At 41.7% G+C, this 19,352-nt stretch overlaps 1 protein-coding gene across 12 annotated transcripts in view; it reads left to right on the top strand.

The window, feature by feature from the left end:
• Window positions 1-19,352, top strand: part of LOC118891308 (calpain-3) — a 167,131-nt gene that overhangs the window by 97,886 nt on the left and 49,893 nt on the right. For 10 of the 12 annotated variants that reach the window (XM_036845127.1, XM_036845133.1, XM_036845126.1 and 7 more), the window contains 2 exons: window positions 938-1,050; window positions 13,184-13,277. In XM_036845127.1, the coding sequence (XP_036701022.1) occupies window positions 938-1,050; window positions 13,184-13,277 (207 nt within the window). Of the gene's footprint in view, window positions 1-937; window positions 1,051-6,688; window positions 6,793-7,390; window positions 9,839-13,183; window positions 13,278-16,528; window positions 17,139-19,352 lie in introns of those variants that run through there. The other 2 variants (XM_036845135.1, XM_036845136.1) reach the window with 2 other exon arrangements.

Genomic DNA, 19,352 nt, shown 5'->3' with positions numbered 1-19,352 from the left:
AAACTATGGACCTCGGGCCCATGTGAGGCCATGGAATAATTACAAGAAACTCGAGGTCCATAGCACATGAAGCGTTGTCAATAACAGTGAACTGCCATATGGAGTGCTGTGACATTGTCTGACATGCAAAAGTGGTCCTCCTACTGGTTTCCCTGGTGGCGCAGTGGTTGAGAATCTGCCTGCCTGTGCAGGGGACGCGGGTTCAAGCCCTGATCTGGGAGGATCCCACATGCCACGGAGCAACTGGGCCCGTGAGCCACAATTACTGAGCCTGTGCATCTGGAGCCTGTGCTCCGCAAAAACAGAGGCCGCGATAGTGAGAGGCCCGCGCACCGCGATGAGGAGTGGCCCCCTCTTGCCACAACTAGAGAAGGCCCTCGCACAAGAAACGAAGACCCAACACAGCCATAAATAAATAAATAAATAAATAGATAGATAAATAAACCCAAAGTTTAAAAAAAAAACAAAAAACCTAAAAGTTTAAAAAAAAAAAAAAAGTGGTCCTCCTACTAAAAGACAGTAGGAACTAGATACCGTTCTCTAAATGGAGGGTCTTCTAAAGATAGCTGATCTCATCCATTATATACCAATTTTTTCTTTTAATTTCATTTCCATTCTGTGAACTTTTCTTGACCTGTTGTCACCTTCTAGTGGGGGAAGCCACCTATGCCGCTGACCATACTTCATAGTTTAAATCTCTTTCAGCAAGGCCTAACTCTTTGTCCTCCTCTTGTGTGACTTGTTTATTCATATTATTTCACAAATATGTATTAAGTGTATATATTGCATGACTACTTTGTACAGCTTGAATATTAAGCAGTTGTTCAACATTATTTTTCATAGATTTTAAAATCTATTATTTCCTTTAGGGAGGCGACAGTCTTTTCCTAGAAAGCTATTACATAAGCACATTCTCTATCCGTGATTCACTCTCCAGGGTTCTGCTGTGGGTGAATTATATCTCGATGATGGTCATTCATTCCAATACCTCCACCAGAAGCAGTTCTTGCACAGGAAGTTTTCATTCGCCTCAGGTGTTTTGATCAACAGGTAATGGCAGCTAAAAAAGCTGTGTGCTTTCTTAAATTATGCTATCCATTTGCTATCCTCAAATGCAGAGTTGCTATTTTAAGAAATTAATGATGAAGGCCACTTGTGGAGTATTTTTCTTTCACCCCCCCCCCAGATTCATTAAGGTATAATTTTTTTAACTTTTTATTTTATGTTGGAGAATAGCTGATTAACAATGCTGTGATAGTTTCAGGTGCACAGCAAAGCAACTCAGCCATACATATACATGTATCCATTCTCCCCCAAACTCCCCTCCCATCTAGGCTGCCACATAACATGGAGCAGAGTTCCCTGTGCTATACAGTATGTCCTTGTTGGTTATCCATTTTAAATATGGCAGTGTGTGCATGTCGATCTCAAACTGCCTAACTATCCCTTCCCCCCTGGTAAGGGTAAGTTCATTCTCTAAGTCTGTGAGTCTTTTTCTGCTTTGTAAATAAGTTCATTTGTATCATTTCTTTTTAGATTCTGCATATAAGGGATATCATATGATATTTCTCTTTCTCTGACTGACCGCACTCAGTATGATAATCTCTAGGTCATTAAGGTATAATTTAGAAATAAAATTTTAATAAAATATACTAGTATAAAAATACAATTGTAATATATTTAAAGTATATAATGTGATGATTTGATATATGTACACTTTGTGAAAGGATTCCCATCATCAAGTTAATTAACACATCCATCACCTCACATGTTTAACCCTTTTTTTCCCCTTTTGATGAGAACACTTAAGTTCTACTCTCTTGGCAAATTTCAGTTATGCAATACAGTATTATCAACTATATTTACCATGTTATACATTAGATTCTCAAACCTTATTCATCTTATAGCTGAAAGTTTGTACTCTTTTACCAGCCTCTCTCTACTTCCCCCACCCCCCAGCCCCTAGCAACCCCCATTCTACTCTCTTTTTCTATGAGTTCAACTTTCCTTTTTTGAAAATTTTTTTACATTCCATATATAAGTGACACCATGCAGTATTTATTGAATTTTTCAGTTCACTTCTTGTATTCTTCAGGTCTATATTTTGTTTGGTACTTTTTAATATTTTCTGTCTTTGTTGAAATTCTCACTTTGTTCATGCACTGCTCTCTGACCTTGGTGAGCATCGTTATGACCACTAGTTTGAACTGTCTATCAGGTAAATAACTTATCTCCATTTTGCTGAGGTCAGTTTCTGTAGATTAATCGTGTTCTTTTGTTTGGAACATATTCTCCTGTTTCATTTTCCTTGACTCTTTGTGTTGGTTTCTCACGTTAGATAAGACAGCCATCTCTTCCAGTCTTGACAGACTGGTCTCACGTAGGAGATGAACCTCGTCGATCAGCTGGGCCTGAGCTCCTTGTTTCTCAGACCTTTGTGATTATCCAAGCTGCCGTCTTTGTTCTTAGTGACTCACAGTTGTTGAGGATGTGCTGAGACCCATCCATGTCCCAAAGGGGCAGATCTTAGTCAGCACCTAGATGCAGGCTGGTTAGAACACTCAGGCAGTAGCTGGGAAAGTATGCAGTCAAATCCCTTCCAGGGAGAACCTGTGAGATGGATGTTTTTGCCTGAGCCCTGGGGGGGTAGCCACACTGCCTATTAACAACTACTTCTTTATTTGCTATGATTAAGCCCGTTGGCTATCAGAGCTAGGTGATTTGAGGGCCATCCCTCAGGTGGGAGCCTTGAAAGGAGGGACACTAGAAGAGTGGTCCAAACCCTTCTCTCTTCCTGGAGAAGCCAGGAGTTGGGGATTCCTTTCCAATTGTGTGGGACTATGCCAGGGGTGGGGGTTATATGGAGAGTGTGTCTCAGCTTTTCCTACTTTTTTTTTTTCATATATGGCCTTTCTTATGTTGAGGTAGGTTCCCTCTATGCCAACTTTCTGGAGAGTTTTTATCAAAAATGGGTGTTGAATTTTGTCAAAAGCTTTTTCTGCATCTATTGAGATGATCATATGGTTTTTATTCTTCAGTTTGTTAATATGGTTTATCACATTGATTGATTTGTGTATATTGAAGAATCCTTGCATCCCTGGGATAAATCCCACCTGATCATGGTGTATGATCCTTTTAATGTGTTGTTGGATTCTGTTTGCTAGTATTTTGTTGAGGATTTTTGCATCTATGTTCATCACTGATATTGGTCTGTAATTTCCTTTTTTTGTAGTATCTCTGTCTGGTTTTGGTATCAGGGTGCTGGTGGCCTCATAGAATGCGTTTGGGAGTGTTCCTTCCTCTGCAGTTTTTTGGAAGAGTTTGAGAAGGATGGGTGTTAGCTCTTCTCTAAATGTTTGGTAGAATTCACCTGTGAAGCCATCTGTCCTGGACTTCTGTTTGTTGGAAAATTTTTAGTCACAGTTTCAATTTCATTACTTGTGATTGGTCTGTTCATATTTTCTGTTTCTTCCTGGTTCAGTCTTGGTAGGTTATACCTTTCTAAGAATTTGTCCATTTCTTCCAGGTTGTCCATTTTATTGGCATAGAGTTGCTTGTAGTAGTCTCTTGGGATGCTTTGTATTTCTGCGGTGTCTGTTGTAACTTCTCCTTTTTCATTTCTAATTTTATTGATTTGAGTCCTCTCCCTCTTTTTCTTGATGAGTCTGGCTAAAGGTTTATCAATTTTCTTTATCTTCTCAAAGAACCAGCTTTTAGTTTTATTGATCTTTGCTATTGTTTTCTTTGTTTCTATTTCTTCTCTGATCTTTATGATTTTTTTCCTTAGACTAACTTTGGGGGTTTTGTTTGTTCTTCTTTCTCTAGTTTCTTTAGGTGTAAGGTTAGATTGTTTACTTGAGATTTTTCTTGTTTCTTGAGGTAGGATTGTATTGCTATAAACTTCCCTCTTAGAACTGCTTTTGCTTCATCCCATAGGTTTTGGATCATCGTGTTTTCATTGTCATTTGTCTCTAGGTATTTTTTGATTTCCTCTTTGATTTTTTCAGAGATCTCTTGGTTATTTAGTAACGTATTGTTTAGCCTCCATGTGTTTGTGTTTTTTACATTTTTTTCCCTGTAATTAATTTCTAATCTCATAGCATTGTGGTTAGAAAAGATGCCTGATATGATTTCAATTTTCTTAAACTTACCAATGCTTGATTTGTGACCCAAGATGTGATCTATCCTGGAGGATGTTCTGTGTGCACTTGAGAAGAAAGTGTAATCTGTTTTTGGATGGAATGTCCTATAAATATCAATTAAATCTATCTGGTCTACTGTGTCATTTAAAGCTTGGGTTTCCTTATTAATTTTCCATCTGGATGGTCTGTCCATTGGGTAAGTGAGGTGTTAAAGTCCCCCACTATTATTGTGTTACTGTCGATTTCCTCTTTTACAGCTATTAGCATCCACTTTATGTACTGGGGTACTCCTGTGTTGGGTGCATATATATTTATAACTGCTATATCTTGTTCTTGGATTGATCCCTTGATCATTATGTAGTGTCCTTCTTTGTCTCTTGTAACCTTCTTTATTTTAAAGTCTATTTTATCTGATATGAGTATTGCTACTCCAGCTTTCTTTTGACTTCCATTTGCATGGAATATCTTTTTCCATCCCCTCGCTTTCAGTCTGTATGTGTCCCTAGGTCTGAAGTTGGTCTCTTGTAGACAGCATATATATGGGTCTTGTTTTTGTATCCGTTCAGCAAGCCTGTGTCTTTTGGTTGGAGCATTTAATCCATTCACATTTAAGGTAATTACCGATATGTATGTTCCTATTACCATTTTCTTAATTGTTTTGGCTTTGTTTTTGTAGGTCCTTTTCTTCTCTTGTGTTTCCCACTTAGAGAAGAAGTTCCTTTAGCATTTGTTGTAAAGCTGGTTTGGTGGTGCTGAATTCTCTTAGCTTTTGCTTGTCTGTAAAGCTTTTGATTTCTCTGTCAAATCTGAATGAGATCCTTGCCGGGTAGAGTAATCTTGGTTGTAGTTTATTCCCTTTCATCACTTTAAATATATCATGCCACTCCTTTCTGGCATGTAGAGTTTCTGCTGAGAAATCAGCTGTTAACCTTATGGGAGTCCCCTTGTATGTTATTTGTCGTTTTTCCCTTGTTGCTTTTAATAACTTTTCTTTGTCTTTAATTTTTGTCAATTTGATTACTATGTGTCTTGGCGTGTTTCTCCTTGAGTTTATCCTGCCTGGGATTCTCTGCACTTCCTGGACTTGGGTAGCTATTTCCTTTCCCATGTTAGGGAAGTTTTCGACTATAATCTCTTCAAATATTTTCTCAGGTCCTTTCTCTCTCTCTTCTCCTTCTGGGTCCGCTATAATGCGAATGTTGTTGCGTTTAATGTTGTCCCAGAGGTCTCTTAGGCTGTCTTCATTTCTTTTCATTCTTTTTTCTTTATTCTGTTCCGCAGCAGTGAATTCCACCATTCTGTCTTCCAGGTCACTTATCCGTTCTTCTGCCTCAGTTATTCTGCTATTGATTCTTTCTAGTGTATTTTTCATTTCAGTTATTGTATTGTTCATCTCTGTTTGTTTGTTCTTTAATTCTTCTAGGTGTTTGTTCTTTAATTCTTCTAGGTCTTTGTTAAACACTTCTTGCATCTTCTCGATCTTTGCCTCCATTCTTTTTCCGAGGTCCTGTATCATCTTCACTATCATTATTCTGAATTCTTTTTTTGGAAGGTTGTCTATCTCCACTTCACGTAGCTGGTTTTCTAGGGTTTTATCTTGTTCCTTCATCTGGTACATAGTCCTCTTCCTTTTCATTTTTGTCTATCTTTCTGTGAATGTGGTTTTCGTTCCACAGGCTGCAGAATTGTAGTTCTTCTTGTTTCTGCTCTCCTACTTGTTTTTTTTGTTTGTTTGTTTGTTTTGGTTTTTTTGTTTTTAACTTATTTTTATTTATTTATAGTTTATTTTGGCTGTGCTGGGTCTTAGTTGTGGCATGCCGACTTCTTAGTTGCAGCATGCATGTGGGATCTAGTTCCCTGTCCAGGGATTGAACCCGGGCTGCCTGCATTGGGAGCGTGGAGTCTTACCCACTGGACCACCAGGAAAGTCCCTCCTACTTGTTTTGATGTGGGTATTTTCTCAGTCACCCAATGTATAGGAGTCACTCAACTAGTTTCTGGATTTCTCTCAAAGGGAATTGCTCCATGTGTAGCTTTATATTCAGTGCATCTGTAGGAGGAGGGAAATTCAGGAGCCTCTTATGTTGCTATCTTGGTCTGGAGCCCCCCAGGAGTATTTTTCAACCACTTCATGAACATCCCTTCCTTATTGTCTCTGTCTTCCTTTCCTTCCCTCTCTGAAAAATAAAAAAGAATTCAGTATAAATTTCCATTAATCCCATTTATTCATCTCTTCAACCATTCATTAAATATCTGATTTCTTACAATTCGATTGCAGCGTCCAAGTCACATTTGGGACTTCAGTATCCTTAAATGATGTCTCTCCAAGTGGCTTGTTAGAGGGACACTACTGGTTAGCTTGTCCTTGGCACATAGGGTCATCTTTTTCCACCTCTTCATCCTAGTAAATGTGACCACTATATGTTTCATGCCTCCACAGAGAAAGATGGGAGGGGAACTCACAAGGCTCGGGATGGTGACCTGGTAACCAGTCCAAACCCCTATTCCTCTCCTTCTCCTAATGCCATTTGTTGTATCTATTCCAGTTGTGCTGACAAGAGGGGTCATTATCCCAGCAAGTGTGTGGTGGAGCAGATCTTGGTCCTAGGCCTCAAGAAGCAGCCATCTTCTGTGACCAGCCACTCACCTGGTGAGGAAACAGGCCATTTGTTTTTGTAAACATAGAAGTATCTGCAGTGAAGAGATGATTAGTCTAAAACTGACATAATGTGCTTAGCCAAGTGGACTCTGCTCTTTCTGGCAGGAGTCAAATATACTAGTATCTAGAGGGCGTGAGGCCATCCTGCTTCTCTTCATCAACTGGTCTTTCTGCTCATTGTAAGCAGTTAATATTTTCCTAAAGGAAATTATTTGGGACTTGGAAGAATATTGTAGCTTCTCTGAATATTTTTTTTAAACTGTAGATATCTGAAGTCCTGGGGAATCCTGCTCATGGAGTTTATGGACATGTCTTAAAGGACATGGGATAGGTTATACCCTTTTTTACCTACTGAATTTGTTGGACAAATCACTTTGTTCCTTAGTTTGTTTACAATCAGTCTTGCACTCAAAACAGTGGAGTGTTTCGTGTTTTAAAATTTCATGGATGTCCATGGGTACAAGTGCTATTAATTTGGATTCTCCTATATGGGGCATAAGGTTTTATAACAGAGTCAGAAACATTTTAAATTCAAAATTTCTCTCCTAGATGTTCATCAAACTTTCCTTTTTACAATTCTGATATCTAGATGGTAAAGCTCAGCCTGTGGCTTTTACATATTGTGCCAAAACATCCACCCTGAACCTGGAGAAGTTCTCACTGAACATTGGTGCTGACTGGAAGGTCCAAATCCAGTGACAGAGCAGTGCACCTGGTGACAAGTGCTGGGAACAGCTGCACCTTTCTGCCTTTCCAGGGGCCTTTTTTTTGCGATTTGTGCTGCACACTATTGACTTCTCTGGCTCAAAGTCATCTTTCATAAGTCACCAGTTTACTAATGAACAATAGCTTTCAGATTTTTCAGATGCTACATTTTTAGATGTGCTAATAATACTCTTTGTGTCACACCCCCCCTCTTCTCCTACATGCAAGTGGCCCAGAGACATTTATAGCGTTCACAGATCTCGCATTGCTCCTTGGGCCATGACCTGTGGTATGCACTCTGGCCCAGTGGGCAGCTTCTCTTTGAGCACAGCTGGATGGGTTTGTTTTATGTGAGAAGTGGGCCAAGCCCGCCCACCTTGTGGAAGCTTGTCTCAGTCCGTGTGGCAGAGCCACTCAGGCTCCAGCAGCTGAGCTGCTCAAGGCCTATCTCCAAGTGGACAGCAGCTTCTGGTGCCCCCCCACCCCAGTTATCTTTTACCCACTTAGACCTGGACAAGACAACCTTTTCTGCTTGCAGTGTATTCACTGCAGCAACAGGGAGTTACTCTACCCTAGAGACTGACTCAGGAACACTCAGGGAAATTTTCTTTTCCCTGTCATGTTTTTTGGGCTCTAAAGTTCCAAATTAATCTCCTTAAAATTCTAATTTCTTTACATTAATTTTTTGATTAAATACTGTCCACTAACCAAAGCTTATTTGTAATATGAGTAAGCTATAATTAAAAATAATAAAATAATTACCCATGTCCCCACCCTCAAACTTCAGAAATAGAACACAGGGCCGGGATGAGGTTGAGGCAAGTAAGGCACTTGCCTGGGGCACAAAATTTAAGGGGGTGCCCCAAATCACAGTAATCAAAATAAATAATATTTTAATGCAATATTTTTAAAAATCAAAATTAACAGCAAAAAAAAAAAATCCATGATGAACAAAATATCAAAATTTTAAATAAGGACAGGATCGATAGTACTGCGTTTTACTTTTGCCTCAGACTCTAGTACAGTGTGGTGTGGGCTAGAACACTACACCATGCCAGTTCCCCAGGATGCTCCCCAGGGATGCTCTGTGGCCGCAGCATCTGCTGGGTCAGTCACATGTCCTCAGCACAGCTCAACATGCACATTTGTTTATCAGGCTTCTTCCACTCAGCAGCTTGCCAACTGCCACCTCTATACCTCTGTTCCCTGGGTCCCAATATCCACGGTCTGCCCTCCACCTATGCAAATCCTACCATCCATCCAGGCCCAACTCAAATCCCACTTCCCCACAGAGCCTTTCTAACTACCCTAACACCCTCAACTCCACTTTACTATGAGCAGTGATTTTGCCCTTCTCTGAAATGCTGCCCCACTTATAATATGCATTCTGCTTAGCATTCTCAGGGATGGTGCCTCAGTGTTTCAGGTTTGTCTGTCTTGTTCCCCTACTAGATTGTATGTTCTTCAAGATCATGTTATATTTGTCTTATATCTGCCAGAGCACGATTATACTTGGCTTTTAGTAATGGTTGGCTGTAATTGGTTGACTGATGGATTTGATTGATTTAAAATTGAGAATTGAATGTATTTGTTTGTGATTTACTTTTCTGACCTAGGACTCTTCCCTCCAGATATAGTAAACATTACACATTTCCTCGTGGACACATTTGATTGTATCAGTTGAGATTTGAGCTTTGCACCATATATAAGCACACATAGACATATACAGATTCTTTGCTCCTATTCCTGTAAGTTTTGCAATTAAGGAGAAAGGAAGAAGCCTCCATTAGCTGAAGTCCTATTTCCCAGCTTCAAGTTTCCCTTGCCAAGCTACAGTAAGACTTAAACTGAAAACTGAATGCTCTTACCTAATATAAATGATGGTTTTTAATAGCACTTAAGGCTGAATAATTAAGACCTATCTTCAGTTCAACATTTATTACATGTCTATTCATCCATTTAAAATATTTTTGGAGGAAGGAATGAAATAAGAACTTTAGAGTAGGTTAGTGAGGAACTGCTCTGTCTTGACCCAGGACTATCCTGAAAGGTTTAACTAGATACGTTGAATGGAGAGAAATACATCCTGGGTGTTCTTAAATGTTCTCTGCTCTTATTGCTTCTCACACTTTACCCACCTCCTATATCTGAAGCTCAGGACCAGAGAGCTAAGTGGGGCCGAGTTGGCCTACAGTGTTGAGTTACCTTGTTGTGGCTAATTCTCGATATGTTTTCTCAGGAAACTGGATTTTATGTAAGAACTTAGAATCATTTTAACAAAGATTCAAACAAAGCTCTAAAATGAATATATAATGTGTCTTTCCTTTAAGACTTAAATGCCGGGCTTCCCTGGTGGTGCAGTGGTTGAGAATCTGCCTGCCAATGCAGGGGACACGGGTTCGAGCCCTGGGCTGGGAAGATCCCACATGCCACGGAGCAACTAGGCCCGTGAGCCACAACTACTGAGCCTGCGCGTCTGGAGCCCGTGCTCCGCAACAAGAGAGGCCGCGACAGTGAAAGGCCCGCGCAACGCAATGAAGAGTGGCCCCCACTTGCCACAAGTAGAGAAAGCCCTCGCACAGAAACGAAGACCCAACACAGCTAAAAATAAATAAATAATTAATTAATTAAAAAAAAAAAAAAAAAAAGACTTAAATGCCAAGGAATGAGTTGACAAATCAGTTTAAACATTAGAAACTGCTCAAAAGAAATATGGGCAAAGGTAATTCATAAAAGAAATTGAAACAGGCAAAATAAGCATGAAATACGCTCAGCGTTATTAATATTCAGAGAAATGGGGGCGTCCATGATTGGCCAAGATTAAAATGAAAATATCCAGTGCTAATGTTGGTGTGGGGAATAGCCATTTTCGTGCATCATTGGTGGAATTATGCTAAGTATAATCTTTCTGGATGGCAATCTGGCAATAGCATCAAAATTTTAAATTTGCATATTTTAACCCAGAAATTCCACTTCAAATAAATCAGATAAATTGCTCAGAGCTACTAATTGTAATGTGGTTTATACTGTGGAAAACTAGAAATAAACTAAATGTCCTTTAAATATAAATATAGCCCTTTTGTACAGTAGAATATTATGCAGCCATTAAAATAACAATCTATATATATCAACATAGAAGTATGTTTTTGATAAAATGTTTACTGAGTGATTTCATTTATGTAAGTTTATAATAAACAGACCAAAGCTGGGGACTTCCCTGATGGTCCAGTGGCTGAGACTCCGCGCTCCCAATGCAGGGGCCCTGGGTTCGATCCCTGCTCAGGGAACTAGATCCCACATGCTGCAACTAAGAGTTCACATGCTGCAACTAAGAGTTCACACGCCGCAACGAAGATCCCGCACGCAGCAACGAAGATCCCGCATGCCTCAACTAAGACTTGGCTCAGCCAAATTAATTAATTAATTAATTAATTAATATTTTTTTTAAAAAACCAGAATTGAGGCACATCCTATACTGCTCAAAATGTGAAGGCCATGAAAAACAGGTCTGAGGAACTGTTCCAGATTAAAGGGGGACTAAAGAGATATGATAACAAATGTATGATCCTGGGTTCCATCCTGGAACTATAAGGGACATTACTGGGACAGTTGGCAAAACTTGAATAGGATCTTTTGATTACATGGTAATTTTCCTAATTTTGAGAACTGTACTATGATTACATAGAAGAATTTCCTTATTTTTAGGAAATACATACGGAAGTATTAAAGTAGCATAGCTCTGACTTACTCTCAAATGGCTCAGAAAATAATTTATGTATGTATGAGAAAAAGAGAGACAGAGAAAATTGGCAAAATGTATTAAAATGTTATAACTGAAGAATCTGCATGAAGGGTACACAGGAATTCCTTACACTATATTTTCAACTTTCCTGTAAGTTTCAAACTATTTCAAAGCAAAAAGTTTTAAAAACAAAGATGCTGAGCCATATCTTCCTAGTATCTAATAGCTGTAAAATGTTTGGTTTCGGGGCTTCCCTGGTGGCGCAGTGGTTGAGAATCTGCCTGCCAATGCAGGGGACACGGGTTCGAGCCCTGGTCTGGGAAGATCCCACATGCCGCGGAGCAACTAGGCCCGTGAGCCACAATTGCTGAGCCTGCGCGTCTGGAGCCTGTGCTCCGCAACGAGAGAGGCCGCGATAGTGAGGCCCGCGCACCGCGATGAAGAGTGGCCCCCGCTTGCCGCAACTGGAGAAAGCCCTCGCACAGAAACGAAGACCCAACACAGCCAAATAAATAAATTAATTAATTTTAAAAAATGTTTGGTTTCTATTGTTGTAAAGGCTTATAAGCTGTAGCATGTAAAATAGGATGAAACAAACAGAGTTAAGAATGAACTCCAAGCCACTATGGAGAACAGTATGGAGGTTTCTTAAAAAAACTAAAAATGGAATTACCATATGATTTTGCAATCCCACTCCTGGGCATATATCCGGAGAAGACTGTAATTCAAAAAGATACATGCACCTCTATGTTCATAGCAGCACTATTCACAATAGCCAAGACATGGAAGTAACCTAAGTGTCAATCAACAGATGAATGGGTAAAAGATGTGGTATACACATACAATGGAATATTACTCAGCCATAAAAAGAATGAAATAATGGGACTTCCCTGGTGGTCCAGTGGGTAAGACTCCATGCTCCCAATGCAGGGGGCCTGGGTTCAATCCCTGGTCGGTGAACTAGATCCCACATTCATGCTGCAACTAAAGAGTGCACATGCTGTAACAAAGATCCTGCATGCCGCAAGTAAGACCCAGCACAGCCAAAATAAATATTTTAAAATAAATAAAAAAATTTTTTAGAGAATGAAATAATGCCACTTGCAGCAAATGGATGGACCTAGAGATTATCTTACTAAGTGAAGTCATACCGAGAAAGACAAATATCATGACATTGCTTATATGTGGAATCTAAAAAAAAATGATACAAATGAATTTATTTACAAAACAGAAACAAACAGACTTACAGACATGGAAAACAAACTTATGGTTACCAAAGGGGAAAGTGGGGGAGAGGTAAATTAGGAGTCTGGGATTAACAGATACACATTACTATATATAAAATCGATAAACAACAAGCGCCTACTGTATAGCACAGGGAACTATATTGAATATCTTGTAAAAACCTATAATGGGAAAGAATCTGGAAAAGTATATGTATATCTGAATCACTTTGCTGTACACCTGAAACTAACACAACATTGTAAATCAACTATACTTCAATTAAAATTTTTTCTAATAAAAATAAAAAGAATGAACTCCAGTACAAGAAAACGCCTTTATTTCTGATGCAGCAGACCTCTTCAGAGTCATCAGATCAGCTGTTCTTCACCGGAGAAATGCCGGGCCAAGCCAAGCCCCCTACTTCAGGGAACACAAATACCACCCTCGGAGCACTAGGCCAGCAGCCCCTGACCTCACACCACCCACACTATGGCAGCGCTGTATGTGCTTCTATATGTGCTTCCCCACAGAGGTCCTGTCTGACTGCAGGAGCTGACCATGGAGCTTTCAGGAGGGTATTCACACTAAGAAATAGAATGGAATACATGTTTATGGCAGGCATTTATTTAGGGCAGATGCCCTGTATAGTGGTCAGGGAAAGTCCTTCATGCATTTGGAAGGCCAGTTTTGTCACCTTCCTTCTTTTCCCAGGTCTAAATCATCCTGCGGATCCTGGCTATGGTGGACCTGGGGTGGTCAGTTCCTGACAGAAGTGATCCCAGGATGTAGGTTCCAGTTTGAACAGGTACCAAGACATTCCCTGCCCTAGAGGCCTAGTTTCTTTTTTTTTTTTTTTTTTTAATATTTATTTATTGACTTGGCTGCGCCGGGTCTTAGTTGCAGCACGCCGGATCTAGTTCCCTAACCAGGGATCGAACCCGGGTCCCCTGCACTGGGAGCGTGGACTCTTAGCCACTGGACCACCAGGGAAGTCCCAGCTGTTTTCATTTAAATGTACCTATAGGACTATTTATGTTCTGGGGTACAACTCACTTTCAGAACTAAGTGAATTCTAGGGTCCTGGTCCCACACATCAGCATGACCAGGGCCAGTCCCAGATTGGGCCATTCTCCTAAAGGCTCCCTAGAGTGGAAAGCACAGCTCGTCACCGTGAGTTCGCCTTAAAGTTGTGCTGAGCCTTACGTCCTGGTTAACTAATACCGGCCTATCAGATTGTTGTAGCCGTAGGGAAGACCGCAGTTCTGGAGTCTGGTCTGGGTGCAGAATTCCTTCACTTTTTCACATCTTTTTCAGTATCAGTGTATCATAGTGATAGGCAGCAGAAACACAGTCAAAACACATAAATATTTGGAGTTTGATGGGTTTTAGCTCATAATTGACCATCTTACCTAAAAGCCTTCTTAGTAATAGAACTTCTATGACAATATCAAGCATTCCACTCTGCTTTTAAGATTTCCATCTACCAGACCCTCTGAATACCCAGCATAATTCCAGGGGTTGGGGGGGAGTGGCACTCTAGACTAAAATAACTTCTCAGTCCAGGGGATAGAAAGCCATCAGCAACTCCACTGGAAACAGATTACCATATTAACCGCAGACAATGGGGGCCATACAACTCACATTCTAGCAGAAATAAAGGAGACATTGGCATCTGATATCAGATCTGCCTGTCTTATGACCAGCTAAAGACTGCAGTGCCACAGCAAGGCCAGCCAGAATCAGACAGCTGCTTCTTGACTGTTGTTTTCAGCACGGCTGATGGTGTTAGATTCCACTCCCATCAGAGCTAGGGGAAGGGAAGCCCTGACTATTTATATGCAAGGATCCAGAGATCTTATGCCTAATGCACATTACTGGAGTCTTAGTCATGCATTTATTCCTTCACTGGATATCAGGAGACCTGGGGTCTAGTTTGGTTCTGTAGTGAACTGGCAGAATGACCTTGACCATGTCATTTAATCTCTCTAGGCTTTGGTTTCCTCTTTTGTTCAAGAAAAGAGATAATCTCTAAAATTCTGTGAGTTTCCCATGACTTAACTGTAAAAATAGAGCAGATACCTCAAGTTTTCTCAGCTGTAAAATGGGATTAATCAAACCTGCAGGGTTGTGTACAGATTAAAAGTATTCCATGTGTATGGAAAGGAAAAAAATAGTAACTTTACTTTGGAGAAACCTGGTAGACGCCACCTTAGCCCAGTACTCAAGGGTGATATCACCAGTAATAAAATACATCAATGTCAGGTACCCCCAGATCTGATTTGATGAGAAGGGTGCATAACCTCTGTGATATTCGTCCCCCAAACCATAATCTCAGTCTAATCATGTGAAAAACATCAGACAAACTCAAGTTAGGGACATTCTACAACATATTTGACAAGTACTCTTCAAAAGTGCCAAGTTCAAGAGAGACAAAGACTGTGGAACTGTCAGAGATTGGAGGACACTAAGGAGATACGACAATTAAATGCAGTGCAGATCAAATTCTGTAACAGAAGGAGGAAAAAAGCACTAGCGGAAACACTGAAGAAATCAAAATATGTCTTGTAGTTCAGTTAGTGGTATCTTACCAACATTCATTTCTGACTTTTGATCATTGTACCATGGTTATGTAAGGTGTAAACATTAAGGGAGGCTGTTGAAGGGTATTCAAGAAATCTGTGCTATCTTTGCAATGCTTTTGTATGTTTAAAATTACTTTAAAAGTTTTTAGGGGACTTTCCTGGTTGTCCAGTGGTTAAAACACAGCACTTTCAGTGCAGGGGGCACGGGTTTGATCCCTGGTTGGGAAACTAAGATCCCACATGCCGCGCAGTATGGCCAAAAAAATAAAGTTTTTACAACTATGTGAAGTGGCTAGCTCACAGTAGGCACTTAATGAATGGTAGGTGTTCTAATTATAAGCGAATGCACTAATTCTAACGGTGTTGAATCAAAGAAATGTTGGTGGAAGACAGTGATACGCAATCATTAACTGCCTTGTTGGTGCAACAGAAGCCATTCCAGCCGCAGATATTGCATGACCTTGGCTGAAATATGTTATAAAAACGAGTTCTTTATCCTTGAAGAGGCTCTGGGAATTGAAAATGTGCAGCTGTTTGCATGCTCATCATCTGCCTTTGTTTGTGGGCTCAGGCTGGATTTCTCGCTGATAGCATGAGTTTCTACAGCTGTGCAGCTGAATAAACCTTGAGTTTGGACCTGCTAATCTGAGAGGGGGTTTTATTCACAACAATTGGTAGAGCAAAATGAATAGCACCTTGCACTCTGTGTGTTTGATACAGTATTCCCATTGTGCTATGACAAGAGGCTGATCTCCATCACACACCCATCTTCATTACCAAGGACGGAGCTAGCTTAGACAGCTGAGGAAAAGAAGCTCAGCTGTGTGGGGGCCAGAGACAGCTCCTCCCCCGGGGGCAGATCAGCCAAGATACTTTGATTGCATTGGCAAAGCAATAAGAAGTGGAAGAAATTTCCAAGGGAGAGCTAGGTCAAGTGGGCAAGAAGAGACAGGGATTTTCTCAACTGAGGACTCTGCTGAGTGGCATTTTCTACCCAGACAGTTTCACTCAACGCTGACATCAGAACGTTCTAGAAGAGATGCCAAATCCAGTTGAATAATATTCTGATATCCTAGAATTTTAAAAAGTAAAAATCATGTTCTCAAAAATGCCTAGAACATTCTCCTAGAATTCAGTATCTCACATTCACCCTTGCAAGCTTTTTTCAATATTGTTCTCCATTAATTTGGTGGCTAATAGTTTGATAGTCTGGATAACTGCCAATTCAATAATGTACCTGCCATTCTTTGCTAAGTTTCAGTGTTCAACTTACTCAAATATTCCCCTTTCATTTCCTGACAACACCAGAACTCAATGGCAACACAGGAACATTCCTGGCCAGGTCCTTCTCTCTCGAGCATGCAGTCTAGCTGCACTGCTAGCCTCTCTCTTGCTCTCATACTCATGATCTTTCTTCATGTCTATTTTTGGTTTTCCTGGCTCAGGCTTCTTCGGGCCACTGAAACACAACCCTCACTTTCTTTCTCTCCCTCTGGCATGTATGCTGCTGGTAGGAGCCCCCTAAGTAAAAACTGCTACAGAAATCCTTACTCCTTCCTCAGGAAAACTGGATGGCTTCTGGATCACAGCTCAGTTTTTAACGTGAACACAAGCTGGACGACCTTCTGATGGGCTTTAAACTTTGAAGTGGATGTGGACATTTTTCTCTCCGATGACAGAATCACTACAACTTCCTCTCTGCAGTTGCTTCCTTTCCTTAAAGGTAGCTGAATCTTGTTGTCTTTAAAAACCTGTTCCTTCCAAAGTTGCCTGTCATGCTGACCATCATTAGCGCGTCTGTGGCCCCAAGGACAGGGGCTGAGCCCAGGTCTCCGGGGCCAATCCCCCAGGCAGCCCAGGGCCAGGGCACTGAGGCCGGCGGCGGAAACCCGAGTGGCATCTACTCAGCCATCATCAGCCGCAATTTTCCCATTATTGGGGTGAAAGAGAAGACATTTGAGCAGCTTCACAAGAAATGTCTAGAAAAGAAGGTTCTTTACGTGGATCCTGAGTTCCCACCGGATGAGACCTCTCTCTTTTATAGCCAGAAGTTCCCCATCCAGTTCATCTGGAAGAGACCTCCGGTGAGTAGCCGAGTGGTTGCAGCTTGGGTTTTTTTCCCTCAGAGAAGTCCTCCTGCTCCGTACCTCCCCACAGCACAGCTCTGTGGTGCGCGGGGCACTGGGCAAAGGGTCCTGGCAGTAGCCCTGCAGGGCTCTGTCCTCAGGTGAGGCAGGGCTGATTCTCACTCTCTGCTCTCTCTCTCTCTCTGAAAAAAATCTTGCTTTTTATGAAAGCCACTGGAAGTCAGTTTAATTCACCCTATAAAAGTAAATATTCCTTTCCCAGAACAAATTCCCAACTGGAATTTCCAAACAAATTCCAAAATTCCGACCTGGAGAGTAGTCCAGATCTACCCTCCTGTTTAAGTATCTTGCATCTTTATAAGATTCCTTCACTTTCTCACTGAAGGGCTAAAATCATGATGTTCTTTTAAGTTTGCCAGTAGCCATGTCTTTCTGAAATGGAGAGCCCTGGAAAGAGGAGAGTGGCAGCAAAGACTACTTTTTCATGCACAAAATGTTAGGATTAGAAGGAGAATCCCTAGCAATCATTTGAGTCCATCTACCTCACCTCACAAATGAGGAAATAAAGGCACACCAGAGTGAAGTACATCCAGGGCACGCATGACAGCCTGGATTAAAACCCTGTTTCTTTTAGTGACTCTTCCAGCCTCTGGCTTCCATTGACAGTGGTCTACCAGGAGGAAAGTCACATTCCCCCGGCTCCCTTCTCTGATCCCACCTCCGGCATGACTCTTGTCCTTAATTCAAGAAATCTTTATTGAACATCTTCTAGAGCCAGAAACCAGGCAAGCAACTGAGGAGACAGCATAAATAAGGAAAACAAAAATTCCTGCTCTCCTGGAGCCTGAAGTCTGAAGCCTAGAGTCCTGAAGGCAAGACAGGCTTTGAACGAGAGTGATGAGTTTCAGGAGACAATGTTCAGGGTGCTTCAGAAGGCAAGGAGAGCTAACCCAGGCCAGGGAGAGAAACCCTCCTGAGGAAACCATTTCACCTGAGCCCCAGTGCTATTCATGAGCTACATCAGGTTAAACTGAGGCCCAGTGCTATTCATGAGCCATGTGTTTCTTTTGTTTTGTTTTGGCTACACTGCGGCTTGTGGGATCTTAGTTCCCTGACCAGGGATTGGACCCGGCCCCTCGGCAGTGAAAGCACGGAGTCCTAACCACTGGACCGCCAGGGAAGTCCCAAGCCATGTGTTTCCTTTTAACCTGAGATGAAATATCCAGGTTAAATACCAACAACCCTGTCCTCACCCTGTGTGTTCCACAAGGGCCCCTTTCCTTGCCTGCCGGCTCTATGCTCAGGCCCATGACTGTCCTGAGGGCCCTCAGTTTGGAAGAGAGGACTGGAAAGAACTTCAATCTCCAACCCAGTCACTGCCCTACTGTGAGGGAACTGGGACATGTCGTATCCCTGATGAAATATCTTCAATGACACTGTTCTCCCCTCCCCCCATGTTTTCAGATAAGTCCAAACTCCTTACCTGGGCTATAGGCCCTTCTCCAGCCAGCCCTGGCCTCCCTATCCATCTCTCCGTCACCCTCTACCCTGGACCCCTACACATTCAGCTGCTCTGTTGTTCTAAGTCTTCTCATACACAGCCTTTAGACCAGTCAAGATACTACTCAAAGCAATGTGTCTGAGTATTTCGTGCCTGATCTAAATGAATCGGTCCAACCGAACATGAGGATATGCGTATGAACCATCCCCTCGTGGGCAGGAAACTGCCTGTCCTTTTGGGCGATTCCAGTCATCCCCATCAAATACAAAATGTGTGTTTGATTGTGAAATGTGAGTGCATCATTCGAGTGTGAAGGTGACCACGTAAAGGGGGAATCACACTGGGTCGGGGAACTTGGCTGCTCACTCAGTTATCGGCTATGACCACCTCTGGAATAAGGCGGTGAGCAAATGCTCCCATTTTCCCCATCTGCCTTTGCCTTGTGCATTCCAGGTTATTTCTCCATACTCTCCTGCAATCACTCTTAAAATCAGGGGCAACCTAGATCCCTTTTGCTTTTGGAGGGATGGGACACAAGGGGCCAGCTGCAAGGCCTTGTGCATCTGGTACCCTCCTTCCCTTGCGAATGCAGGACCCCCAGATCGCTCCATGGAGACCCAGAAGCCCACGAGGGAATTCTCCCTTGGGAGGCAGCATCTCCCTTCTTGGTGCCTCTGCCCTTCCAGGCGAGGGCCCCTCCATAGGCAAGT

The sequence above is a fragment of the Balaenoptera musculus genome, chromosome 2 (genome assembly GCF_009873245.2).
Source record: "Balaenoptera musculus isolate JJ_BM4_2016_0621 chromosome 2, mBalMus1.pri.v3, whole genome shotgun sequence".
Classification (NCBI taxonomy): Eukaryota; Metazoa; Chordata; class Mammalia; order Artiodactyla; family Balaenopteridae; genus Balaenoptera; species Balaenoptera musculus.
This window is presented reverse-complemented; position numbering and strand designations above follow the sequence as displayed.